The sequence below is a fragment of the Alexandromys fortis genome, unplaced genomic scaffold (genome assembly GCF_014885135.2).
Source record: "Alexandromys fortis isolate MF-2015 unplaced genomic scaffold, M_Fortis_MF-2015_v1.1 scaffold_261, whole genome shotgun sequence".
NCBI classification, from domain to species: Eukaryota; Metazoa; Chordata; class Mammalia; order Rodentia; family Cricetidae; genus Alexandromys; species Alexandromys fortis.
Window position 1 is genome coordinate 1,052,985 of NW_026068144.1, and position 27,028 is coordinate 1,080,012.

Below are 27,028 nucleotides of genomic sequence, written 5' to 3' on the forward strand. Positions count from 1 at the left end.
GAATCAGGGAGCACTGGGCAGCATCAGGATCCCACCTGAGGTTGTAACTAAGCTGTTGGTCACCAGCTTCTGCCTAGGAAGCCTGACTGGTTGTGAAGAGCAATCTCACTCAGAGAGAGTTCGAAGATGCAGGTGCTTCCTTGTGGTCTTCTCTAGAGTGCTCCAGGACAGTCAACATGAAAGAGGGACCCCAGTGGAAGCCGGAGTTCTAAAACCCAGGTCACTCAGATCTTTAAGGCAGAGGCTATGCAGGTGTGTTAATACCAAGTGTCAGCAGCACTGGAGCAACTCTGGAAACTGATTCCTGCCCTGTCCGCACTGTTCTGTGTGTCTGCATGCATGCTTGGTCCACAGACGGCGAGTGCTGTCTAGAGCAGTGTGGGACTAACAGGGAGATCGGCGATGTGAGGAACTTCTTGGCATCCACAGTGTAGCCATAACTTACTGGGAAGTCTGGGCATGTGCGCTGTTGTAGAGGAGAGGAGCTGAGATAGATTGGATTCATTTGATTTTAGTAGATGACCGGCACACATCTAATGAGAAACTTGCATCATTTCTGTGCCTTAGCAAGTACTGTGGTTACTCAGTCGAAATTTCTTTACTGATTCTGCCCTAAAAAAAAAAAATAAATCTAATTGGCCTGGACTCTAGAAAGGCTAAAATGATACAAAATGAGGACTTAGTATCAAGATACAATGTTGTCAAGTTTATTAAAAGCAGATTCCATTTCTTCACAGAGCTGAGTTTCTTTTCCTCTTTTAGAAGCCTGATTCATTGTACTATTGCAGCAGAGTAAGTTAGCTCAGTGAGACAGCCCATCACTGATGGAGACGGACACAGTTAGCACCACAACTCTACACTGCAGGTACCCACAAGCTTTCCAGTGTTTACAAGCTCTCTTACACACCCACACACATATTTACAGCTAATAAATAAAATTTAAAGCCAAAGCATCGAGTTATATATGAATGTGTATATACACACGTACGCATATATTGTCTTTAGAAGCCAGAATGTTCAGTACTATGTACAGGTTGGCTGGATCTTTTAAATTTGTGAGCCCTTGATCCAAACCCAAATGTACAGAGTCAATGAGTTAGTAATAAAGGGGATGCCAGTGACAACTTGTACATCATTTTATTGTTACAATGCCTCCAAGCCTGATGAAATCAGTCACTTTTGTCCTATATTACATAGGTACAACCATCCTTCCTCTAGCAAGCGCTAACATTCCAACTTATCTGGAACTACTTCTCTGACGTTTTCCAGTACATCCCACGACTCTCTCCTTTGCAAATTACACTGAATGACCACTACATTTGTGGGGCTTTGCATGTGGGTAGGTGTTCAGACACCCACAGGTTCACAATTGTGTTCCCAGAAACAGCCTCTGGCATGGGACTCCTTTATCACTTTATACTAAAATACAGTAAAAACCTTCTGAAAATAAGAGATCTAGTTCATAAATAATTGTTTACTCACTCTTGATTCTGTGGCTACTGCAGGTAACAACTCCCTTCTTTGTACACAACAATTTATAAGCATTGATAAGCATACTTCCTAGTCATTTCACCTTTTATGTAGTAAAATGGTCCTGATCTAAAGTCTGTACTTTGCATGATGCAGAATTTGAACTTAATCCCATCTAAACTAGAAATGAACGTGATATGTTCGAGGTGTGGCGGAGGCATGGCTTAGGAGAGTCCCAGACTAAATGCTAACTATTGGCTATTGAATGTGTTCAAGTTGACGAAGACAAATAGGAAGAATTCTGATAATAAAATTATGGTATCAAGCCAGTGGCTCATGCTAACAATCCCAGACCTCAGGAAGCTAAGTTAGGTGGATCATTGCAAGTTCAAGGCAAGTCTGAACAACATAGCTGAGTTCTAGGTCAGGGCAGGCTACAGAGTGGGACAAATGAGACTTTTCCTCAAAAAAGCAAAAAAATAAAAGTAAAATCAGAGTAGGCATTATTTTCTTTCAGTTCAATTTATGTGTCACCTGGATTATAAACTCATTTTCAACATCTACCCAGAGAACATTGTTAAAATATAAGACAAACTTTTGAAAAATGGAGGGGTTAAGCCATAAAAATTTAAGTCTATTAAGAATTACTCAATCTAATTCTGTGTTTCTGTTGACTTGCACTTTGTCATGGTGAGACCAAGGCTCAGGACTTTGTGAGCTCTGGCCTCCACTTGTTTTTACTAAGTCACACATTGTTCATTAGGTTTTTTGGGGAGGAAGCCGGTGTGCTTCATCCCAATGGTAAAAGAACTAGTTACAAAGGACAGGTGTTTCAACTGCTAAAGAAATAGATTTGACTCATGCCACAAAAATATTATCTATATTAGACTTGGAGAAAACTCTGGAAAGGGTCTCAGTGTAAAGCCCCAGAATTCTATCAAAATAAGAAGCCCTCACTAATTTTTGACCATGACCAAACGTCATACAAAGGAGTCTTATTTATTGGGAACAAATGATTCCTTCTTAAGGGACAGAAGACGCCATGCTTCTCCTATCTGCTGTCCTCTGATGCTGGCAGACATGCTATCGGCCTCGAGACTCCTCACCTTGTATTAGTCATGTTTTACTATTTGAGCCTGTCTTCTAATTTAACTAACAAGATCGAGATGGAATTAATACTCAGGAAAACCCACGTTCAAACACCCAAACAAGGGGATCTTTTTCTTTTTTATAAAATTTACTTTGTTTACTTCAGTCTTCAAAGAACTCATGTGCTTTCTTCTCTTGCTGGTCTGTCCAGTTTCTGTGGAAAAAACAGAAGAAAGGCAATTTGTCATCTGCTTTGCCGCTTACAAACCTTTGGTCCACCCCACCACCGTCATGATGAAGAAGTTTCCAAGTAACACTCAGAGCAAAGTTTGTGAGCGGGAGATGAGGAATCTGGGGAAGCAGGGTGCCCGGAGCAGAGGGCACACTTGATGCATTTAAAGGTCGGCTCCTGTTTGAGCATCACCTTCAGAAGACTGTCACGTGTGGCTGAAGTCACAAAGCTTTCCTTGGACACCAAACATAATGAGAAGCTTGTCATTCTTCTCTTGGAATGCGAGCCTTCTGAAGAGTCAACAGGGGGTGGGGGACTGCGATCCTGTGCGGTGAAACCCTGAAGGCTACTGTTGGTCTCATTCATAATGCCCTCCTAAATATAAAGTGCATTGCACGAAATGGCTGCCTATGTATTTGTTGTTTGGGAAGCCTATGAGCTGACCAAAGATGTGTCATTAGACCTTCTTCGGTAGTTTCTTATAAATAGTTGGATCAGAATGTTTCATAAACAGTTGAGGGTATTTTATGGGGATTGGGTTTATATTTATAAGTGGGGATTTTGTTTTTATTTCACATATCTACTTATAAAGTTGCAGATTTCGGGGGGAAGGTAGGTGAGTATAAGTGCATTCATGCACATAGCTAAATTTTCCACTGGAGTCCCCATTTTTAGAGAGAAGGCAAGTGTGAAGGTCTGCGATCTGTAAGTGGCAAAGCACTTACGGCATGGTGGAAATTTCTGCCCTTAGTTGAGAGTCATTTTGCCAGCTTAATACTGGCAGCTATTCCCCTTGGCATTCAGATCCACATGGTCTCATTTTTCATTCATTGTCATAATTCTATGTTTGTGATATGAAAGCATACAGATGTCACATATGTATAGTGGGAAAGAATATAAGTCAAATTGTTAATCACATGTCAAATGTTACCGATAAGGCCTTATTGGTTGTACTTTATTGATGTCTGTTTTTCCTCATTTATCTATAGTGTGAACATATATAATTTATATGTAAGTAGACATTTTAAAGGAGGTGTTCCACATGGGTCCTTTAATATTCTTTTCCTGAAGAGGCAATTTTTACTTGGAGCCTTTGTCTATAATAATCTAGGAATCAGGATAAAGAAAAGCGAGTGCTTTTCCTCTGTCCCAGTGCCTCTGTGGCCAGCCTTTGTTGTTGCTTCCATGGCACTGCTTTGTGGCCCTATCTAATATTCTTCCTTTAATAAGCGGAACCCATTCGCACTTGGAGTCTGGCGGGGGTGTGAGGGGCGGGGTGAAAACAGCATATCCCGGGAACTTGGGAGAGGAGATGGAAGATCACATGCTCGGTCTCCACTTAGCACTGACGTGTTGGAAAGATTCTGCAGCAGCTGCCATGTGGATTAGCCCGAGAGGTCATAGAGGACAAGCCAGCAGTTGTTTTGAGATGGGAGAATGGTTTCCTGTATGCTGATTAAACTTTCTCTCCATCTTTGAGGTTTTGATATAGTTTAGCTCTCCCCTGTGATCCTATGTTCTGGAGTCTGTGGCAATGGGAGAGAGAATGTCACTAATGTGGCTACAGCTGATATGAGACACTCTCACCCCTGGATATATCGCAGGAGGAGTTGAACCCACTGTCACACGCTCCCTACTTCAGACAGCATCTACACAGCTAACAGACTTGCAGCAGTGAGACATGGAGAAGTGAAGACTTCTGGGTAATTCAAGAGGTGACATAAGATTTATCTTGTATACCTGGGATGAAGGTCAGCAAGGTAAGAAAGAAAAAAAGAATATTAAGGAGTTAAAAGAAATAAATAAAGCAAGTGACCCTAAGATAAAAAAGAAGGGCTAAGAGAGACCCCTAAAGACAGGGACCACAAGAACTTCCGGGCAAAGAGCTGGGCAGAGGCCACTTGGAGAGAAGGCTGAGAGAGCTGGGGGGTCAAGATGCTCACCAGCCAGACTTCTTCAGAGACTTGTCATGGCACTTCACAAACACCGCGGAGTCCTTTCCCTTCTGCAGCTGCGACACCTTCTCCCTCGCACAGAAGATGACCCTGTGGAAGAAAGAAGACAGAGCATGGAACAATTAGAACAATAAGAACAACCGCTCAAAATGGGTGACTGGTCAGGATCATTTAACTCTTTCATGATCCCATTAACTGTGGTGACATTTCTGAGAGTTAAGGGTGACACAGGGGTCATATCTCACTCAGGAGGTCTGACCGGGAGAGGAGTCACGGAAGCACCCCTGAGCATTGCGTCAGAGAATTAGGACGCAGTCTTCAGCTGCTTTGGGAACAAAGGCTCTGCAGAATTTTTCGTCTGTAGCGTGTCTTAACAGTTTTTGTAAACAACAACAACAAAAAGAAGAAATACCTTCTCAATTTTACTTTAAAGAGTTGCTTCTATCAATGGTATGCTTGCAAAATCCCTGAACATGTTTGTGAGGATTTCAATTGTATGGCAGCCTTTATGCAAATTATTTTATAGATATGTGTGGGGTGGACTGAGAATCCCGTTTCTTAAAGAGTTACTTTTAGCCCTTTGATGATACCATCTCTGAGATTTTTCCCCATGTTTTGTAACTATTTTGCCAGAAAATAGTGCTGGACGAATACTAAGATTGCCTGCTTCTGATCCCAGCTGTCATTCCAAATAACTTTGGTCAGCTCAGGGTTTACACGTTCCCTACTTGAAATACAGAAATGTTGCAGGCTAAACAACCCCAACCTGAAAAATTCCCAAATGTTCCAGAATCTGAGTTTTTGAATATTAAGCGGGACATTGCACACCTGACCTCATGTGGCACACTGGGGTCAGAACGCACAGCCACTGAAGATGTACAAACTACCTGCAGATTGTGTGCAAGACCAACGTGAAACACAAGTTGGCCCCCTCTCCAAGATATCTCATTATCTATAGGCAACTATTCCAAGATCTGAAAATAAAAACAACGCAAGTGCAGACCCTTCCAGTCCCAAGCATGGTCGATGCTCAGCCTGTCCTTCTTCCTCTGTGTGGCCATAAAAGACTGTTCCGGAAACATTTCTGGAATAATTAACTAGGTCCCACAGGACTGAAGCCGTTTCCTAAAGTTCCACCTGCGTGCTGAAGGCTCTGGGAAGGTTTCTTAATGACAGGTGGTTGTGCAACGTGTTCAGGGAAGCATCTCGCTCAACCACAGGGGGCTGGGCAGTGTGTGTGTGTGTGGGCATCCCACTCAATCACGGGGGGGGGCCTTGGCAGTGTGTGCGGGAAAGCATCCCACTCAATCACGGGGGGCTGGGCAATGTGTGAGGGGAAGCGTCCCACTCAATCACGGGGGCGGGGCTGGGCAGTGTGTGAGGGGAAGCGTCCCCTCAATCACGGGGGGCTGGGCAGTGTGTGAGGGAAGCGTCCCCTCAATTACTTTTTCTGCGTCTCCCCTGCTTTCACTCGGATCCGCTCGACCACAAAGCTGGGGCTGCTCCACCAGTCCTGCCAGCTGAAGTAGGAATCGCTCTTCCACTTCAGCTTCATCAGCAGCAGTTCTCCGATGTCCACCTCCGTATAAATCAAGAAGGAGTAGGTTTTATTGGTGGCGACCTCAGGCCTGAGTGAGAATTTCATAAGTTTGGTTACTTTCAAAAATCAGCCTTTTCTCCTCCCTAGATGTTATTGGCTTCATTGTCTGGGTGCTAGTTTAAAAATGGGGAACATGCCCAAGATGAATGTCAGCAGCATTTGGCCGATCGTAAGATCCCACACCGCTCTCCGGTGTTCCAGAATTCCTCCTAACACTGTAAACTATCTAGTACAGTTCTTAGGGGACATGCCTGTCAGCCAATTTTATTCCCACCTAGTTCTCTTTAATTATACATGTGCGAACGAATGTTCACGCAATTCCAAAGTGTATCTCCAGTTCTCCACTTGGCTTTCTCTATTTTCTTCATGTTTTACCTACTTTTCAAGAATTCTGATTTTTAGAGGCTATATTGATTTTACTGACATGAGGAGCCATAACTCACATGATCCTTGACTCAGGTTGAGGTACTAAGTGTTGCATGATAAACTTAAATGTTAGATAACCTTCTATTGAGTTTATCTTCAGGACGCATTGTAAAAGAACCCCTCCTAATCCTTGTAACTATAGCTATGAAAATGATGTTTTCTTGGCCTTCCTGGTATGGAAAGTTCTAGCAGCCAACAACACACCCACTGTATGTGTGTCCTACTCAGTCACTGTGCAGTTTAGAAGATGTGTTCATTTAGGAATTAGTAAAGGGTAGCTTCAAATTTTCCCTAATCAAAATAAGGGGTAATGCTTTGTCATGGGCTTTTTATCTATAACGTTGTCTATCATCTTATCTATCTATCTATCTATCTATCTATCTATCTATCTATCTATCTATCTATCATCTATATCTATCTATCTATCATCTATTTATCTATGTTGTAGAGTAGCTTCCTGTTACAATTGTTCACCCCTCCCTCCCTCTCCCTCCCACCCTCTTCCTGTCTATCTTTTTTGGGGATGCTGGGACCACACCACCTCCCAGGGAATGTAACTATTTTGTCATTGCTTATTTTTTTTTAACAAAAGAAATGAAGACCTGAAATGTTGAAGAAAACATGAAGTAGAGAGGAACTAAAAGTAAAAAGAGACTAGAAAACAGTATATGCCCATATGAAGTGGTGCAAGAGTTCCTTTTTAAATTCTAATTTCTGTTTTTTTTTTTCTTTTGGTATTTTGAGACAGAGTTTTTGTATAGTCCTGGCTGTCCTGAAACTCACTGTATGGAACAGACTTGCCTTAAACTTCACCGTGGTCCTCCCGCCTCTGCCTGAGTGTTGGAATTTCAAGGCATGGTCCACCACACATAGCTACATTCCAATTTCTCAAACCGGAGTTTCTTGTTTTTGTTTTTTGTTTGTCTTTTGAGACAGGGTTTTGCTGTAGCTTTTAGAGCCTGTCCTGGAACTAGCTCTTATAGACCAGGCTGGCCTCGAACTCACAGAGCTCCGTCTGCTTCTGCCTCCCAAGTGCTGGGATAAAAACGTGTGCCACCACCGCCCAGCAAAACTGTAGTTTGTTTTTGGGGGTGAGGGTGGTGCCCTTCTGTTTCCCAGATCAAAGGCTACAGACTGGAGGTGTCCCCGGAGCTACTCACAGAGTGAAGGGGATGTTCTCACTCTCGGCCACTGTGCCATACAGAGAAACCTCGAAGGCCTGGTTGTGCTGCTTGCTACTCTCAGTCCCGGAGAAGTGAATCTTGACTTGGTAATGGAAGACTGTACGGGAGGGGAGAATATTGGAAGAAGGGAAGGAACGTTAATCTTCATGGAAACATCATAGTCCCTAAGCAATCGAGACTTTGGAATTGTAGAGCGAATGTCTTCCGAGGCCCCCACAGGACAAACACACAGGTCTGTATGAGTGGCTTGGAAACACTTTCTATTGGAAGTGCAGACCTGATGCGCTTCCCAGGGTGGCTGTGTCTAATTGTATCTAATTGCCCACCTGGAGGGGACCACCAGGGATATCTAATTAATAGCCCAACACCTTCAGAAGGCTCTTTGTGACCTCTGCTTGCCTTGGTCATCTTATATTTCTACATCTGTACCAACCATATTTGGTATTTGCTGCTCTATTACTGCGTATGGCCTTGCGTCTTCCCGTTTTGTGGGTACACTGTATTCCCCCAACCCTGGTCTCATTTTGTTCCTCGGCTATCTATCTGCATTGGGAGGCATGTGACGCACACAATACAACACAAAGCCCTGAGGTCTGTCTTACAGAGCCAGGTCCCAAACTATCCTGGCTTAAGAAGTTCATTTGGAAGCAGAAACCTGAACCTCTGCATCTCTTCCTGGTTCTTCCCCGCTTATCCACCAAAACCCTGAGCCTGAAACATAGCTACTGTGAATATAATGGGGGTCACCCTAATGCTTGTCTCCTGCAGCCCGGGATTCTTAAGCATATTTTTATTATTATACTGCTGTCTGCAAAGTGCAATTTCTGTTAAGTTGGGTCAAAGAAATCTTATAGGCTATGGGATCCAACATCCTTAACTCTAGTGATTTAGAGTGTGGCAAAATTGAATTTTGATGTTACTTTGGATATTTATATTCCTGAAAAAACATTTCAATACATTTTGTTGTAGTTTCTTGTGACAACCTTTATTTAGTTTTGCTGTTTGTTTTAAGTATATTGTGTACGTGTGTGTGTGTGTGTGTGTGTATGCATATGTGTGTAAAGACAGGATCTCACATAAGCCCAACTGGCCTCAGACTCACTATGAAGTTGAAGATGACCTTGAATTCCTGATCCTCCTGCCTCTACCTCCCAAGAGCTGGGATTACAGACATGTACAACTATGCCAATCTTATACCTCATTTTATAATGAAAATAAGACAATTAAAAACAGAAAAACAAAACAATCAAACCCCAGGACTATTCAAAAGTAAAGACAAATCATCCTGGTCTAAGGCAATGCTCTAGGTCACAGCACGGGAGGCTGGAGGTGGGGAGTGCCATGTGTCTCTAGGAAGTCCAGACAGAGCGCTGGATGACCCTGTGTAAGGCTACCTCTGTTTTCAGAGGTACCTACATACCTACACCTGGTTCTAGAGTTGGAGAAAATGAGAGTTCTCTCATAGCCTATAAGATTTCTTTGAATAACACATGCTCCGACATCTGGGTCACCTTGCACAACTGCAACATACTGCTGAAGCAGACGCTTTATCTGAGGAAACTGTTCCTTAATAAGGGCCCTTACTTCAGGCTTCCACCCAGACTTTACCAAAGGCAATGTGTCCAAAATCAGTCCCTGTCACCAGATGCACCCCACAATACAACCCCTTGCTCTCTTCCCCTTGTATATCTTCAAGTCTCAAGAGGTCAGGCTTTAAGCCCAAGTTGGAAATGAGTTCATGGCGAGATGGACATATGCCTTGTCATGTTCTTGCTTTCCTAGTGTGTTGACTAGCTTTATGTCAACTTGACACAGCTATAGTCGTCTGAGAGGAGAGAATCTCAACTGAGAAAGTGTCTCCGTAAGATCAGATTGTAGGCGAACCTGTAGGGCATTTTCTTAATTAGTGACTGATGCAGAGTGCCCAGCCCATTGTGGGTTGTGTCCCTCCTTAGGGAGAGGTCCTGGATTCTATAAGAAAGCAAGATGAGAAAGCCATGAGGAACCAGCCATTAAGAAGCCCCTCCATGGCCTCTGCATCAGCTCCTGCCTTCGGGTTCTATCCCTGTTAGAGTTTTTGTCCTGACTTTCTTTGATGATGAACAGTGAGGTGGAAGGTGAAGCCTAACAAAGCCTTTCCTCCCCAACTTGCTTTGGTCACTGTGTTCATCACAGAAACGCTGATGCTTGAGATACTTGAATGTTGGTTGTTCTTGACTTTGTGTAAAGTGAATTTTAAACGTGACACACATTCTGTGAAGTTCTAGAGAGTAAATAATTTAGTCTTGGTGGGCTATGTGGGCTTTGTCACTATTCCTTGAGTCTGCCTTTGTGGCAGGAAGACAGTGTTAGATAAAATGTAAAGGAATGTGTCTGCCCATGTTCGAATAAAACTTTATTTACAAAAGCAAGTGATAGACTGAATTGGGCCAAAGGGCTAGATCTTATAATCCTAAAGTGATGGTTTCCAATTAGCTAGAAACCCAGTACTAATAGCTGGTCACAGCTACAGAGAAGGCTGGCTGCATACTCAAGGCTGAGCATCGGGGGTCTTTCCGATATGGGAATCAAGAGTTAGATAAATGGACTAGAGAAGATCCTTCTATATTAACAGAGGTACAAGTGAGGGTTTGAGACTTAGTAACATCACTTCATTAACTCTGTTAATAGAATCAACCCATGATAATTGAGACAGCACTGACCAACTTTCCTCCTTCCCACAGCTCCCAGCCTACCTTTGTAGGGCATCTGAGAACGAGTCTTCAGGTACATCTTGCTGCTCCTTTTGGCTCTGACCTTGTTGATCTCATAGCCTACATTGTTGCAGCGATTCTTTCTGCAACTCAGGCAGAGCCCTTTCTCAAAGGCTTCCTTGGAGTTGCACCTGTAAGCCTTGCTTGGGTTTTCTTCATTCAGCAGGGAGTCAATAAAGAGATGAATGGAGCGTTCATGGGAGCATTTCACCAGCTGGTCCACATCTGCACACAGAGACATAGAAAAGGGTCGTCAATAAAGACATGAGTGGAGCACTCATGGGAGCACCTCACCAGCTGGTCCACGTCTGCACACAGAGACATGGGAAAGAGTTGTCAATAAAGACATGAGTGGAGCACTCATGGGAGCATCTCACCAGCTGATCCACGTCTGCACACAGAGACACAGGTCGTTCTCCAGAGACCTTGCACCAGGTAGACTTGGTGTCAGGATCCCCCTTGGGATGTGTCCTCACCTCCCTCCATAACTGTCAGGTTGACTGTTAAAGGCTGACAACGAACCTTCACTCTTGCCATCTTACCTTTCTGAATGCTTATTATGCCAATAATAACCAACACCCAGGCAGAAGTTATTCCCTCCAGCTTAACACAACCATTGGAATTGTCTACCACATCGAAGTGGTTCCAAAAGCACAGTTCTAAAAACCACATCATAAAGGGCATAACTGTAAAATTAATAGCAGACAGAGGTCAGAGGACAAACTTGGTCCTTGCCTTTCACCTTGTTCAGGACAAAGTCTCTTGTTTGCCACTGAGTACCCAGGCTAGCTGTCCTGCAACCATCTGGCATTCTTCTGTCACTATAGGACATCCGGGATTACAAACAGGTACTATTGCATCTGACTTTTACGTGGATTCTGTGATCTAAATTCAGAGTCTCACACATGCTCAGCAAGTGCTTTACCCATTGAGCCATCCTCCCCTCCTCAAGTGTGTACACTGAAGCCCCACACTGTGGAGGCAGTGAACGGGACACAATGGCATTGAGACCTAAGCCTCAAACCTCACATTTACGTGATTTCCCATTTACTCACCCCCAAGGCCCCTCTCCGCAATCACACGAATGGCTTCCCCGAGGTTGCATCCTGGCTGGAAAGTGCCTCCATTGGGATAAATGTCAACATGGCCTACTGGCTTCTGGATCCCAATACTTCGGCCAGGTGACCCTCTGGTAAATGTATGTAAGACGTCTACGAAATCTGCATCATCAGGAGAAAGGCGACTGGGGGCCTCTGCATACTCAAAGTTAGGCCCAGCCGGATCCAAGCCTTGGTGGGAAAGAAGAGGCCCATAAATTTTAAAGTCTACCGCAAGTTCAGTCCTTACATCAGCATCCTGCTGTAAGGGAATCAGAAGGCTCTTGACTTCTTACCGCTCCTTGTCTTAGGAGTTGGCTCTTCCAGTGACTAATAGTCAAAAAAAAAAAAAAAATAGACATAGCTCTTCGAAAACGGAATCTTATTCAATCACTTCCTTGCTGTCTCACTCTCCCAGGCTAGCCTCGAACTCTTGATCCTCCTGCTGGAAGTTTCATAACGCTCTGATTACAGATGTACACTACTGTAGCCCACATATCTGAGCTCACCTACTTCCTACCTTTCTCCAGATGCTCCTGCTCCCAGATGGCTTTCAACACACAGTGTAGCTGGCAGTGGCTTTGAACTTCCTACCTCCCCATTCCAAGTGTTAGTATCACAGGCCTGCATCATCAGGTCTAACATGGATCTTTGAAACTGGCCAGTCCACAGTGATTTTTCACACCCAATGGCCTGCTTTCTTCTTGAAGGTTCTTCTGAGTCCCGGCAGACCTTTAATCGGTGATTACTTCTTTTCTCACGCTCTCTACATCAAGCCAATTATGGCCACTTCCTAGATGGCTGTCTTGTTCCTGATGCTCTCTAGAATCAGTCCTGCCAGTCTCCCTGGTACTGATGCGAGAGGGGATGGCATATATGCAGTCTCTTAGCTCAGCTGGAGCAGAGGAAGGTGATAGTTCTTTCTCAGAGGAATTGTGGGCCTCTGTAATGCTGCTATCCACTCCAATGCCATGGCCAGTGGATGGAAAGTTAGAACTGAGACACAAGAGATGATGAACATCGGGTACAAGCCCCAACTCCATGCATTTGGGTACCTAATGGAAGTGGCTCTAATCCTCTTTCAGAACGATGGTCATACTGGCTCTTGTGATAAATGAACAAAATATGCCTCTTACCAGTGATCCTGTTAACCTTCTTGTTGGTCAGACTTCCTGCCACCCCAGCGGCGTGGGCTCCAAGACTGTATCCCAAGAGATGGACATTGTCTAGTGGGTAGTTAAATTCTTCCTGGGGGAGAACAAATTAGAAAAGGCTTGATGTAGCAAATATTGGTTTTAAAGTATTGGCACTACTGTAAGTTAGTTTTGCTGATTTCATGTTCTAGTTAAAAGAGACAAATATCCTATGATATTGAGATTTCTTTAATGACAGGATTAGGGAAGGTCGGATCATTTATTGACTGTATAATCTAGTCATATTTACCACAGTGTAAAAATGCCCTTCTGAAAATTTGAAATGTTTCAGGAAACACCTCAGATCTTGGTGAAGGGGGGTGGTGGAATCAGCCAACTGTCTAGCTCTCTTCAAGTGTTTCTTCCGAAGCACAGAAGGCTCCCTTTCTCAGTCTTACCTCCATCCAGTTGATGAACCTGGCCACATCATTTCCCACCAGCTTGGTGTAGCCAGCAGACACTGGATAATGCTGCTGGGCCCGATACAGCCAGTCCACCACAATGACATTGGAGTCAGGTTCTCTCTTGTACAGGGCAGCCACAAGTTTGGGCACCCAACTCTCATACATTCCTGTCACCTAAAAAAAGATGGAATGTGATTTCTTCTAGACATAATTCACTGTAAATATGACACCATGAAATGAGAGATAAAAGCTTGCACGGAAGCCCCCTGACTCAGCGTGAAAACTCAAACTGCAAGGGGAACCCTGTTCCTACTCCTTCCCCTCCCAGGGCAACTGTGAGCACACCAGAAAGATGCTGGCCTCGGGAACAGCAGGCTGGGGATTAGCTGGCTTTAAAAAGTATGTTTTATCAATTACTGAGACATCCGCAACTTACCCTATTAAAAAAAAAAAAGGTCAGGGCCAATGTATTAAGACTTTACAACCAAATTACACACTTTCAGAAAAGAAATGTTGTTTAATTACTTTCAATTAAGCCAGGAAATGTTGCCCAGAAGAGCAGGCCCGTCTGGCACGTCTATAATTCTAGCAACTCTGCAGGGTGAAGCAAAGGTAAGTTCACGACCTGCCTCAGTCACAGAATGACTTCAAAGTCAGCACTAGGGACCTTAGTGAGGTCGTCTCAAAAACAAAAGTGGGAGGAGGGCAGGGCCATTGTACCAAGGCTAAGTTGCTTGGCTTGCATGTACAGAGCCCAAGGCTCAACATTCAAAACTGCAAAATAAGAAAGGTAGACTTTTTTAAGGGATGCAATGCACTGCTTTTCTTATAAAGAATGGTTTGCTAAGGAGGTTAGGGTCAGGTCGCACTGCAGCCAAAGGAAAGGCTATCAGTTATTCGTTGAACTTAGAATATTTTCCTGGAAGATTTATTTACTTATTATGTATACAGTGTTCTGCCTGCATGACGGAAGGGGGCCCCAGATCTCATTACAGATGGTTGTGAGCCACCATGTGGGTGCTGGGAATTGAACTTAGGACCCCTGGAAGAGCAACCAGTGCTCTTAACCTCTGAGTTGCCTTGAACTTAGAATATTATGATACATGTGTTTAAGGTACCTTAATGGAGACCTCCAAAAACCAGCAAAGAAATGGGAACCTTATAGACACAGACCTACTGTCTCCACTTGGAGTTTTACACTTATGATATGAGCTCTTTTAGACTCCATGTTTGTTTACGCACTTACTGGACTACACTATGAAGCCATGAAGCTCACCTCACTCCGTGCCCTAGACAAAGTGCACAACTTTTCACCCAGCTTCTGTGCCCTGTGTTGGGGCAAGGCCAGCCCTAGAGATACGGACTGTAGTTCTACCTCTCTTGTTTATCAGTTCTGTAAACTAACTTCGGCCTTTCTGGGACACCTGCACTGCGCGGCTGGCCCAGGAGGCCGCAAAGTTCCCCACACACTTCCACTGCAACCAGTCTGCTTGCAGTCTCCGAGCGGGCCTAGGGTGAGCGCTACAGCTATTTTAAGCACAGAGAGAAAATGAAGAAGACAAGGTGTAAAGGTGACATCAGCCCACCAGGAATCCAGTTAAGACTCTTTGAAGTGTCTCAAAGTCCAGGTTCAGAGGGTGTGTTAGCTACCTCTCTTCCTAACTGCTACACTGACTGCCTTTGCAGCTCCAAAGCAAGTCCATGAGAAAACAGTGGCCTTTCTCCAGAATGTAATGCTAACTCACTGACTGTCACCTTCCACACCGCACCAGAGAACCAGCAGGCACAAAGCTCCAGGGAGTATGTGGTTGTCCTCCTGTGACAGAGAAGGTCTTGACTTCCCAGAGTCTGTGCCCTTGAATGGCCTGGAAGCTTATCTCTGGTAAGCTGTTTGTCTGGGTTCTCTTGTACCTTTTTCTCTATCGGCATTTTCAAGTCAGGCTGTCTGGCAAAGGGCAGGTGACTGACTTACCTGTACTGCTGGGTGCTTCTAGTAACTCAGTAGCAACTAATCTAATCCTTTCTTTTTGGTTCAACATAAATGCAGATAGAAGAAACAAAAGAGGCTGAGCAAGCTGAGCACTCTCATCTACTCGGGAGAGGTCTCGTTTTTCTCGGTTTCTCTTCTTACGACAGACAAGTCTCCAAACCAGAGCCCACTCTGCTCCCGGCAGCAAGTGGTTTTTTGACTGAACCTAGTCTGTGTTTGCTTTGATAAGCCATGATCAGCTGGCTTTGTTATGATTCCAGACAAGGCAAGCCCATGTGATAGGGAGACGCAGGCTGTTTGGCCAGCAACCTAGCCTGAGCCTAAAACTCAGAACAATAGGATCCATGACCTGAAGAGCACCCGTGGGTTTAGCAAGGCAGCAGGGCCAGGGGCAGCAGCTGGCACTACGTCCAGAAGTTGCTTTAGTCATGACATCTTAGCAAGCGAGGGAAACTCTCCTCACCCTCCCGCAACTTCCTAGAGCTCCAAATTCTATCAGGGTGAGATTGGGATGCTTAAGACTTGAGAGGCACAGTTGCTTCCCATGCAGAAGCTGCTCACTGAGCTTAAACTTCTCGGAAATGATTAAGACTCATGCTGTGCACATCCAAAATGTCTCTAAACACCCCAAAGATCTTTGTCCTACTTACGGCTATGTTAGGGACTTAGACTTTCATCGTATGCTATAGACTGTACTATGTTCACTAGTGAATGGGTACATCTTAAAAAATACATCTGCATGAGTCCTGTTGCTGGCATGTTCATGGAGACAATGGTATTTGTCCTATGGTTTCAATGAAAAGATCACTTCAGTAGGTGGGAAGACATAGCCGGTAAACATCATTTTATATACATAATTTTTTTTACCTAATTTCCCTCACTGGAATTCAGTATCCAGCTATAGCATTCAAAAGTTGTATCTACCAAGAAGATGACCCATCTTTAACCATGCATATAGTATAAATTATTTTTAGTAAATAATGCAACCTGCTCATTAGAAATTGAAAATTGCCAAAGTAAATTAAAATATTTACATAAGACCAGCATCATGTAAAACAACTAGTTGGCCTATTTGGGAGGGACCATTTATGAATATTTTAAATAAGTAGCTTTAATCATAGCTTGTACCTTTTTTCCTGTCTTTTTTTAAGTGTGTGCCTGCATCTGCATGGGTGTGAGAGAGTCTGAGGGATTGGTTTCAGGAACCGTCCACTTTGCTTTTTGAGACGGGGCTCTCAATCTAGCACTCACCAAATAGCTAGGCTCACTTGCCAGTGAGCCCCAAGGATCTCTCTGTTTCTGCCTCCCTGAAATTGTACGAGTGTGACTCTGTGCCCTGCGTTTTGTTTACTGACTTTTTAAGTGGTGGAATAGAACTCAGGCCATGTGCTCGCAAGACAAATGCTTTATAGACGGAACTATCCTCCTAAGGCTTTTCTCCAGCCTTCTCCCATGACAACCTCCTGATAAACATCTTCTTCCCCACCTCCTCAGAGGATTCAAGGGCCCCAGCCAGGCACTGTGCTGAAGCAAAGGTGGGAGTCAGCCAGGGGAAAAGTTTATGAACCTGGCTGGGACTGTAGGGACGAACTTGAACCACGATTGCCTCAACTCACGCTCAGAACAAAGCTGTCAGAGAACAGACAGCTACAGGTCAGGGGCTTCCAAGAACTGGGATCTGCTTGACCCTAACCCCCTCTGCAACCACTCTTACCGTCCAGCCGTGGATCACCACGAAGGTCTTGCTGCTGTGGTTGAAGTGGCAGTTGGACACAGATTCTGCTACTCCAGGAATGAGGTGACAATTGTCCTCAGCTGTGTCTTCAGGGGTCCTTAGAGCGAATTTACTTTCGATGTCTGTAAAGTCTCCTCTGGCTACAGGAAAAGAAGTTAGAGAGATTACTCGTGGTTGGGTGTTATTTTGTTTTACTTGGGACTTAGAGGTTTTAGGTTCACAAACAGCCAATGACAACGATGCCCTTGATTTTTCTAGAGGATATTTTCAAAAAATGAATCCAGGTCTGTGCGAGCATGAAGACTTGAGTCCAGAATCCCTGGGGCTCATGTGGTGGGAATGGTGACCTGCTGTAGGAAGACCTGCAACTTGTAAGTACCCGCCTACAGGGTGTGGCCTCTTATACTATATACGCGGATGCAAAATCTGCATCCGTCCCTTTTTTCCTTCCTCCTTTCCGCCGGCTGCTCGTTTGGATTGCGGGATTCAGTCGGTCAAGCAGAGAATTCTGATTTGTGAGTTTACCCCTAAATAAATATCTCTTTCTCCATTCTGAGCTAGTGTGGGATTTCTTTTAAGTGTCCATTCACCGCTTCACCTGGCGGGTTCCCCGCGACAGTGACCTGTTGATGTCCAGCCTCACAAGGCAGAGGAGAGCAAGTGGCAGTAATAACCATATCAGTGAGCTCTGGGTTTGATTGTAAGACCCTGCCTCAAAGAATAAGGTGAAAGAATGGCCAAGAATAACACCCACCATCAACCTCAGGCCTCCATATTCACATGCACACATGTGCATTTGAACATATGCAAGCATCATACACTCAACACACACACACACACACACACACACACACGTAAATAATATTTTTAAAAGATGCTGGGCAATGTTGGCGCACGCTTTAATCCCAGCACTCGGAAGGCAGAAGCAGACAAATCTCTGTGCATTCAAGGCCAGCCTGGTTGGTCTACAAGAGCTAGTTCCAGGACAGACTCCAAAACTACAGAGCAACTCTGTCTCAAAAACCAATATATACATATATATGTAAATATATGTATATATTATATATTTAAAATAAAACGAGAATGTGGATTGCAAAAGAATGACTGATGCCTCAGTAGTGATGAAGAGGACAGAGATGACCTTAACTGTGAGTTAGGCACTTTGTGACTGCCAGCCTTTTCTTCAGTCCACATCCAGTTAGGGAGTATGTGGAGATGCGTTTAATTCACATGAGTGAGCTACTGTGTGGAAATTCCTTCTTTTCATCTTGTCTCAAGTGACTTGGCCAAGATGGGAAAGAGGGTAGACTAGCACCCAGGACTTCAAGTTCAAGGTCCATGATCGTGGAGGAACCTGTGCTTGCGTGGCACGGCTCTCATCAGGCTGTGAGCTATTCTCCTTTCTCTAAATATCTGGCGACAACACAGTCATAGCAGAACACTGAGACTCATTGGAACCTGCAACCCAGAACTATAGCAACACAACTGGAATCATTTGAAGAAGGGACTCCCCCCATCAGAATTTTAAAAGAACAAAAGTTGAGAGCCCAAGGAAACCTTTCCCTTCCTAATGGCAGCATGAGCTGTCTCAAGCCATTTCAAGAGCGTGGAACATTCAAAGACACCATGGCATGTGTGAGTCATGATCAATATGTTGTCTAGGGTAGCTTTCCTCTTCCTTTTGTCCTTAGAATCTTCCACACAAAGTCAAATCTTTTAAAATTACAGCACATCTTAGCTGGGTGGTGGCAGGGCACACCTTTAATCCTAGCACTTGGGACTTGGGAGGCAGAGTCAGGTGGATCTCTGAGTTCGAGGCTAGCTTATTTAACACTGTAATGTATAATTAAGAAATATAGGTTATTAGAGAGAATCATCTTTATAAATATTGTAACTGTAATTCTTGCTTGATAACTGTTTCATTATATATAATTTTACTATGTTAAAGCCTTCCTTTTTGTTTAAAAGAAAAGGGGAAATGGTGTAGAAGGTTCTGTCTTTGTGTTGATTTCATTGGTTAATAAAGAAACAGCTTTGGGCCTGTTGATAGGGCAGAACTTAGGTAGGCAGGGAAGACAGAGGTGAATGCTAAAAGAAGGGCAGAGTCGGAGATACACCATGGATCTGCCAGAGACAGATGCTGGGAATTTTACCTGGTAAGCTACTGCCACACGGCGATACACAGATTATAGAAATGGTTTAAATTAAGATGTAAGAATTAGCCAATAAGAAACTAGAGCTAATGGGCCAAGCAGTGATTTAATTAATACAGTTTCTGTGTGTTTATTTCAGGGCTAAGCTAGCCGGGCAGCCAGGACGAACAAGCAGCCCCTCCTTACAACAGTTTCAAAATGTCATTATTTTTTTCCACTGTGTAGTACTCCATTGTGTAAATGTACCATATTTTCCTTATCCATTCTTCAGAGGGGCATTTAGGTTTTTTCCAGGTTCTGGCTATGACAAACAATGCTGCTAGGAACATAGTTGAGCACATGTCCTTGTGGTATGACTTAGATTCCTTTGGGTATATACCCAAAAGTGGTATTATTGGGTCTTGAGGAAGATTGTTTCCTAATTTTCTGAGAAATCACCTTATTGATTTCCAAAGGGGCTGTACCAGTTTGCATTCCCAGCAGCAATGCAGAAATGTTCCCTTTTCCCCACAACCTCTCTAGCATAAATTGTCGTCAGTGTTTTTGATCTTGGCCATTCTTGCAAGTTTAAGATGGAATCTCAGAGTTGTTTTGATTTGCATTTCTCTGATGTCTAAGGATGTTGCTGTTCTCTTTTTACAACTAAACCTTTGAATCCTTTCATTTCAAGCTGACATTTCGGAAATCAAGGCCTGAAGGAAAGCAAGAAGGACGCACCAAGACTGACAGGACAGTCATTGAAATTGGGCTCGTCATGCGATTATCTGGGGGCGGGAAGCATTTCCCTTTCTAGACGTTATTATTCAATGCTGTGGTTAGCTGCTGAGTGATCCAACACCAGCAGTAACTCAAGCACACATATGCATACCCACAGCCAATCTCTACTGCCTAATGCACAGGAGATATTTCTTAACAATTGAATTGCTAGGGAGAAATGAGTTTCGCAACAGTTGTAAGACTTTATCCAACTAAGGAGCTTTGCTAAACCCCTGATCTTTAAAGCTCTTAGGAACTCACCGAGTCCATCCTGCTACCAAGAATATGTGCATCTTCCTCCCTATCCGGAAAACACTGCTAACCTTACCAGTTGGTGAAAAAGAATATTACATGTGTTTAACCTAATTGATCTGGTTCTGCCCAAGAAGTTGCTTTATTTTTAGAAAGCATTTTAGGAAGAAAGAAGTAAACTGGCCTCGCTTGATTCCGCCTCTCTCTACCTCAATATCTCTTCCTCCCCTTCAACAATCTGGCTTTGTCAATTTTATTCCACTGTGTTTATATCCAGTGTGTGCCACACACATGCATAGAGCAGCGCATGTGTACCCGTTAAAGAGAAAGAGTCAGTTCTCTCCTTCTTCCATGGGGGATTGGGGATCAAACTCAAGCGGTTGGCTTGGCCTATGGCCTTAGTCTGCTGCGCCGTCCTGATTATCAGTGCTTCTCAAGCAGGAGCCACTGAAGAGCCCAGAAGACAAGCTCCCTCAATGCCCATCTTTGCATTGCCACATCAGAAGAGGACTTGAACAGCTCCTCAAATGCCGCTCTCTGGGGTCTCCTTTACCTAGAAATGGGCAGTTTAGTGGCCCTTGTATTGCTTTGAAATGGCCATGGGTATTTTTGAAATTATTAAGGATGACTTTGTACATTTCCACAAGAAAAAAAAATCTGTTTAACGCCAAGATGCCTATCCAAGGCTCAGAGTGGATTCCCCGCAACCAGCATATCCATTGGACCCATTGCTGATTTAGAGAAAACAAACCATCAGGAACTCATACACCATCATGTAGATTGCTTGTGGGAACTTTCATTTTACTTTTAATGGAAGAATTGTGTGTGTGTGCGTGCGTGTCTCTCTCTGTGTGTGTGTGACATTTTCACATGAAGACGTTGCTGCTTTCTGAGCGCCACAATAGTATCAGTTCTGTGTTAGCTACAAAGTCACAAACAAATCTTTCTACTGCTTAGCCTATGCAGAAAACTTTTTTATATTGCTAGTGTATGCTGCTCTTGAACAGTGTCTCAGTATCCTAAAATTCAATGTGCTTCCCACCCTCTGTGGTCCCCGAAGCATCGGAGAAGAGCATGTGAGACAGGTAAGAAGACGGACTCCAGGTAAGAGGATGGACTCCAGGTAAGAGGATGGACTCCAGGTAAGAAAATGGACTCCAGGTAAGAAGATGGACTCCAGGCAAGAAGATGGACTCCCTGAGTGTTTATTACCCAGGTGCACCCTGGGCTGACAGCTGCAGTGGCAGATGAGCTGCAGCTAATCTGAGGTGACGGTTGCTAAGGAAACGGGGAAATGTGATCGGTGACTCTGCACTCATCCAACTCTGTTGCCTTCTACTAGGTTCCCTGGTAAATTAAGACCACTTTAGAGAAAGGAAGAGGAGAGGGGGGCAAAGGGGGAGGGGAGTGAGGAAGAAGAGAGAGAATGGGGGAGAGAGGCAGAGGCATGCAGCACACTAATGCTACCCTGACAATCAGGACCACACAGACATGTCTGAGTTAAACACCAGGGTGACGAGTGTGTGCAGGTAAATCACAAGCTTATGTGTTTCCATTACCATGTGATCTTTGCTCCTAAATTTCTAAGCTAATAGCTCAAATGAAGTCTAGAACAAAGAAGAGACATTTACCCTGATATGAATAATAATCACAGAGATAAAATTAGGATGCGTCAAAGAGCAACAGAGAAGGATAAGGTTCCGTGGAGAGCTCCGAGGAAGGGACCCGTGACACTGGAGACAGGAGAGAGCTAGCAGGGGAAGCAGCAAGTGCACAGAGTCAGAATGCACCCCGGCCTCGCCTCTCTCCTGAAGCATTGCATCTGTCAAACACCTGTTCTCAGACGGGCACAGCACTGTAGGGTGCGGGGTTGCAAGAAGAAAAAGAAAGAAAACAATTTCCGTGAATGGAGCGGTCGGTTTTGGTGCGGAAAAGACAAACCAACATTGCCACCTGGCCGCTCCCAGGAGTGTGCTTAGACACCTCAGTGCGGGCATCGTTTGTGGCTCAGCTATCAAATTAGAGTTTGTACCTTCTATAGACAGAAAAGAAGAATATTTTAAATTTAGTAATAAAAAGGACTACTACCTAAATGTCGTGTTGAATGCGTTCCAAAATTAGGACACAAATCCCATAATACCTAAAGGCAGGGTGACAAACGGCTGTGAGCAGTGAGTGTGGACACTGCTCAAGGAGACCCTGTGGCCTGCGGAAGGAACAACTGGGTGGAGGGTCCTCCTGTAGGTATCCAAATGAATATTTCTAACTGAAATTCAAAATTCTTGCAGAGTTAATATGAAATTACCTTTTCTTTGCTGATATAGACAACCGCGACAGTCGATGCTCGCTGTGCGAACAGTCTGACTGGATTACCATACTAACGTTTGGTCTGAGGGAAGGCCAAATGAAGAATGGCACTCCAAGCTGGTAATGGGAGCTCACACGTCTAACATCAGTATTCAGGAGGCAGAGGCAGGTGGATCTCAGTGAGTTTAGGGCTATTCTGGTCTACATGCTCAATGTCTGGCCAGTCAGGGTAACATAGGAAGACCCTGCCTCAAAACAAAAGCAAAGCCAAAAGAAGGCCATTGCATTCTCTTATTTAAACTATAAGCTCCACAGAGATAGATTCCCCCAGTCAAAGATTAGGCAGACCTCAGGGAACCCTGCAGAAGAAGGGGAGGAGGGACTGAAAGAGCCAGGGGGTCAAGGACACCACAATAAAACCCACAGAATCAACTAACCTGGACTCCTAGGGGCTCACAGAGACGGAACTGACAGCCAGGGAGCCTGCAGGGGACTGACCTAAGCCCTCTGCATATATGTGACAGTTGTATGGCTTGGTCTTCTTGTGGGACTCCCAACAGTGAGAGCGGAGGCTGCCTCTGACTTCTGTGCTGGCTTTTTGGGATAACCTTGTTCAGCCTTCAACTTTATGCTATGGTCTGGTTGATATCCATGGAAGGTCTGCCCTTCTCTGAATAGAATGGAAGAGGAGTTGATTGGGGGCACAAAGGGGAGGTGGGGGACAGACTGGGAGGAGAGGAAGGAGGAAAAACAGCGATCAGTTTGTAAAAATAAATAAACTCTTAGTTTCAGAGTAAGCTATAATCTATTATTTACTCCTTCAGAAACTGGAAAAGTTTGAACTATGCCAAGAGTGGGTGTGACAAGGACCTCCTGTGACAAATTCCTATCAGGTTACAAAGTCTACACAGAGAGAGACAGAGACAGATAGGGGCGGGGAGAATTATTAATGTATTCAAATGATGTTTCCTGACCTGCAGAATAATGATGCTTATATTGAATTCTTCTTCACCATATGTGACCCAGATCCAGCACCAACCACCATTCTGATGGCCAGAACATTTTCCCAGATAAAAGAATGTACCCAGCAGAGAGATGGTGGCACATGCTTTTAATCCCAGGATAAAGACGCGGATGCAGGTGGATCTCAATGGGTTCAAGGCCAGCCTGGCTTACAGAATGAGTTCCAGGACAGCCGGAGCTACACAGAGAAACTCTGCCTCAAAAACTAAACAAAACAAGCAAAAAATGCAGCGTTGGTGATAATGATGTGGAAACAGATGAAGAAGGAAAGGCCAACATCAAGTGTTGGACATTCTAACAGAACAGAAACAGCTGGCTGAGTATCATGGTCTCCTCTACAATGTAGCAACAGAGGGAAGCTGTGCTAAAAATACACTCGGTGAAAGAAACTGAACATCTTTCCATTGCGACTCTTCCCCCCAACTGACTCCCCCCACCTCTCAATGCAGCTATTAATCAACCACTCCCCTGTCAATCTCTCTCCCAGTGGCATTTGCTGCTCTGCCGTCGTTACCAGTTATTTAACTCTGATATTAGCCTGCAAGTGAGCACGCTGGAAGAGGACAGCAAGGAGCAGGATCCTCTCTGCATTCTCTCTTAGCTCCCTACTCTCCTGACTCGGGCCAGGAGAGGCTGCAGATCTCCAGGAAGAAGGCACTCCAGGGCAATGCCACACACACACACACACACACACACACACACACACACACACTGTTCTCAGGGGAGGGGGAAATCAAGAGCGAACAAGGAAGCTCTCAGAGCCCAAAGGGAAGTTGGGGTCACTCCAAACTGCGCCTTGCCTTTCTGGTCTTACCCCTAGGTGAATTCATTTGCTGGAGAAGGGGCTAGAGGAAGAAGCACACGATGAAGGGCAGGTAGAGGTAACAGAAAGATGATCAGAGAGAATAATTTTACATTTGCTTTGGCATAATATTCCCTAATACATTTTATTGCAGGAAAATCGGGGGTTGGCTAAGGTCCAAAATTATTGCACAATTACTTGGGTGTCCATTTAAATTAAAGTATAATGTAGGACCTCAGGCACTTTGAGCCTTGCCAGTTTTCCTGATTTTAGAACTCATGCAGCTCACCCCACAAGGGTGACACACTTAAGTAGCTGAGAAGCTGCGTCCAGACCTTCTAAGGAAACTTAGCAAAACTTGAAGGTGTGGAAGAGCCCGACAAAGTTTACAGTAAAAGCAGTCTTATACTGTGATGTGCTTTCTGGAATATGAATTGAAAGTTTGCTCCTATTTTCTTAAGCAGAATGGCAAACGATGCAGAAAGACAGCCTGCCACAGGAAAGGCACAATCTCAGGGCTCCCGAACACCGGAGATTCCTATCTTCCTTGCTGGTCTCCCATGATGGGTTCTCTTGTCTATGACAACTCAGCAAAGACATTTACAACTATACGCAGAAATCAAGTTCGCTTTCAGCTGCAGACCCAGACTCCACTAAGACTGGAATTAGGCTGCGGACGGACCTGCCACCTTCCAGCACCTCCAGGGGACACCACCCTCTGTGGCGAGTCCACCAGCAGCAACACAAGGAAACACCAACCTCCTTTTATGACTGGGTTCAGTTACATTTTGAGTCTCTGCTCTGTTAGCTCAATCAAGGTTCAAGTTACAAGGCTTCTCAGTTGTGGGCAGGTCTCGACTTCAAGGCCATAAAGAAACTAGCAACTGACCCTAATCTTTTTCTCTAGGCAAAGAGAAGCCTTGTAACTTGTCACCTGTAGGTGACTTCCTTTGTGACAGCAGTTGTGCCTGAGACGCTTAAATAAATAAATAAATAAATAAATAATATATCTTTAAAAAAATTTTAAAAACCCGCTTTCTCTCAGCTAGCAGAATGCCTCGCCTCCAAATAAATAATATATCTTTAAAAAAAATTTTAAAAACCCGCTTTCTCTCAGCTAGCAGAATGCCTCGCCTCGGGCGAGCCTTTCCTGGAGGGCTGAAGGATAGAGTGCTTAACAGGCCAGAAGCCCCAGAGTGCTGGTGATTGAGCCACGTTTACCGAAGGATCCGCCCTTTGCAGGGTTTTCTTGGGTTCTGAGCTAAGCGGAGCGCAAAAGCTTGGAGACCGGAGCGCTCCCCGGCGCAGAAATGCGTGCAGGACGCTGGGTCCTGGGACTCCGCACCAAATGTTTCTGTGCACCACTGCACACTCCCACTCCCTGCTCTAGCCCTGCGCTGAGAGAGACAATGCCCTGTGCAGCCGGGATGCAGACAACGCGTCCTCCCACTCCTACCCCTAATGAAACCACACTCGGCTCACTCTTCCCGCCTCCGGAGGAGTCTGACTCATGGTCCCAGCCAAGTTAGAGCCACCTTGGCCCGCGTGCCTTGCATTCAACACTCCCACTTCCTATGGAGGGAGGTTTCAGCTTGTCGCTACTCTGCACCGCTCGACCCCCACGCCTTCCCAGTCGCATCGGTCACAACCCTGACTCTTCCCTGCCATGGTCCGAGGCAGGAGAGAGCAAGGGACAGAGTGGGAATGAGAGAGAGAGAGAGAGAGAGAGAGAGAGAGAGAGAGAGAGAGAGAGAGAGAGAGAGAGAGAGAGAGAAGCGGGAACCCGGAGTCGCCACAGCGTGATCAGAGGCTGACTCTCCTGAATTCCACTCCAGGCACCCTTCCCGGGACTCCCTTTCCCTGCTGCGCCCGGGAGCCCCAGTGCGCGCCACTTCCAACTTTCTCCTTCCCATCTTCAGATGGAGAGGAAGCAGTCCCGGCCGGGTCTGCAGGTGGAGGCGTGTTGGCGTGCAAAACGTACCGTCTGCTGCAGCCACCCCTGCGGGGAAGGTCAGACTCTGAAGCCACACTCCCAGGGCCACCAGGAGCAGGGCTTTGCTCTCCATCTCCAGGCGCGTCCTTCTGCTTTGCTGCGGGAATTGCGCGGCGCGGGCAGGCGGACGAGAGAGGATCGGCGTAGCAAGGGGGTGAGCGAGAGGCGCAAGAGGGCTGAAGCGCAGTAGAGCGCCGCAGGGCAAGTCAACCTTTAAAGGGAGAGGGCAGGGCAGCTGGAAGGGGCAGAATTCCTCTGAGAAGGAGGAGGAATCTAGTCTGACACCGTTTCCACTCCACTGCTGCTTAAGTGACTGGAAATATGCAAATAAGCCTCATCACCTATTGGCTATAAAATCATAAGTTGGGGGGGAGGACTCTAAATTCACTTCCAAATATTTGAGCAAACTGTAGCGAGGCTCGGCGGTGCCAGCGAGAAGAAGGGGAAAGGGCAAGAAGGAAAGCTTGCTTGTGATTTAAGTTCCTTTGCTTACCCTTGAGGAACCCGCTCCCCAGGGACCCCTGTAGAGACACGGAGAAGGGGTTTACACTGATTTACGTTAAGTATTCAAGGATCAGTTTTCCGAGGGGAGGAAGCTATCTTAAAAGATAGCT

At 45.1% G+C, this 27,028-nt stretch overlaps 1 protein-coding gene across 1 annotated transcript; it reads right to left on the bottom strand.

Moving 5' to 3' along the window:
* Window positions 1–685: 685 nt before the first annotated feature.
* Window positions 686–26,703, bottom strand: Lpl (lipoprotein lipase). Its single transcript, XM_050126917.1, has 10 exons — window positions 26,403–26,703; window positions 17,108–17,268; window positions 13,398–13,577; window positions 12,943–13,054; window positions 11,765–11,998; window positions 10,692–10,934; window positions 7,933–8,053; window positions 6,192–6,374; window positions 4,735–4,836; window positions 686–2,773 (listed from the first exon to the last, which is right to left on the bottom strand). Coding segments are annotated over exons 1-10 (1,422 nt in total). The 5' UTR covers window positions 26,488–26,703; the 3' UTR covers window positions 686–2,772.
* Window positions 26,704–27,028: the final 325 nt, after the last annotated feature.

Bases quoted from the DNA above. Each gene is read 5' to 3' on its own strand.
- Lpl (XM_050126917.1), bottom strand. From the start codon at position 26,487: ATGGAGAGCAAAGCCCTGCTCCTGGTGGCCCTGGGAGTGTGGCTTCAG. The intron at 13,055-13,397 runs GTAAGACTGAGA...GTTCTCCCCCAG, and splicing joins GGTTCATCAACTGGATGGAG to GAAGAATTTAACTACCCACT. The intron at 8,054-10,691 runs GTAGGCTGGGAG...CCTCCCGTACAG, and splicing joins TTCTCAGATGCCCTACAAAG to TCTTCCATTACCAAGTCAAG.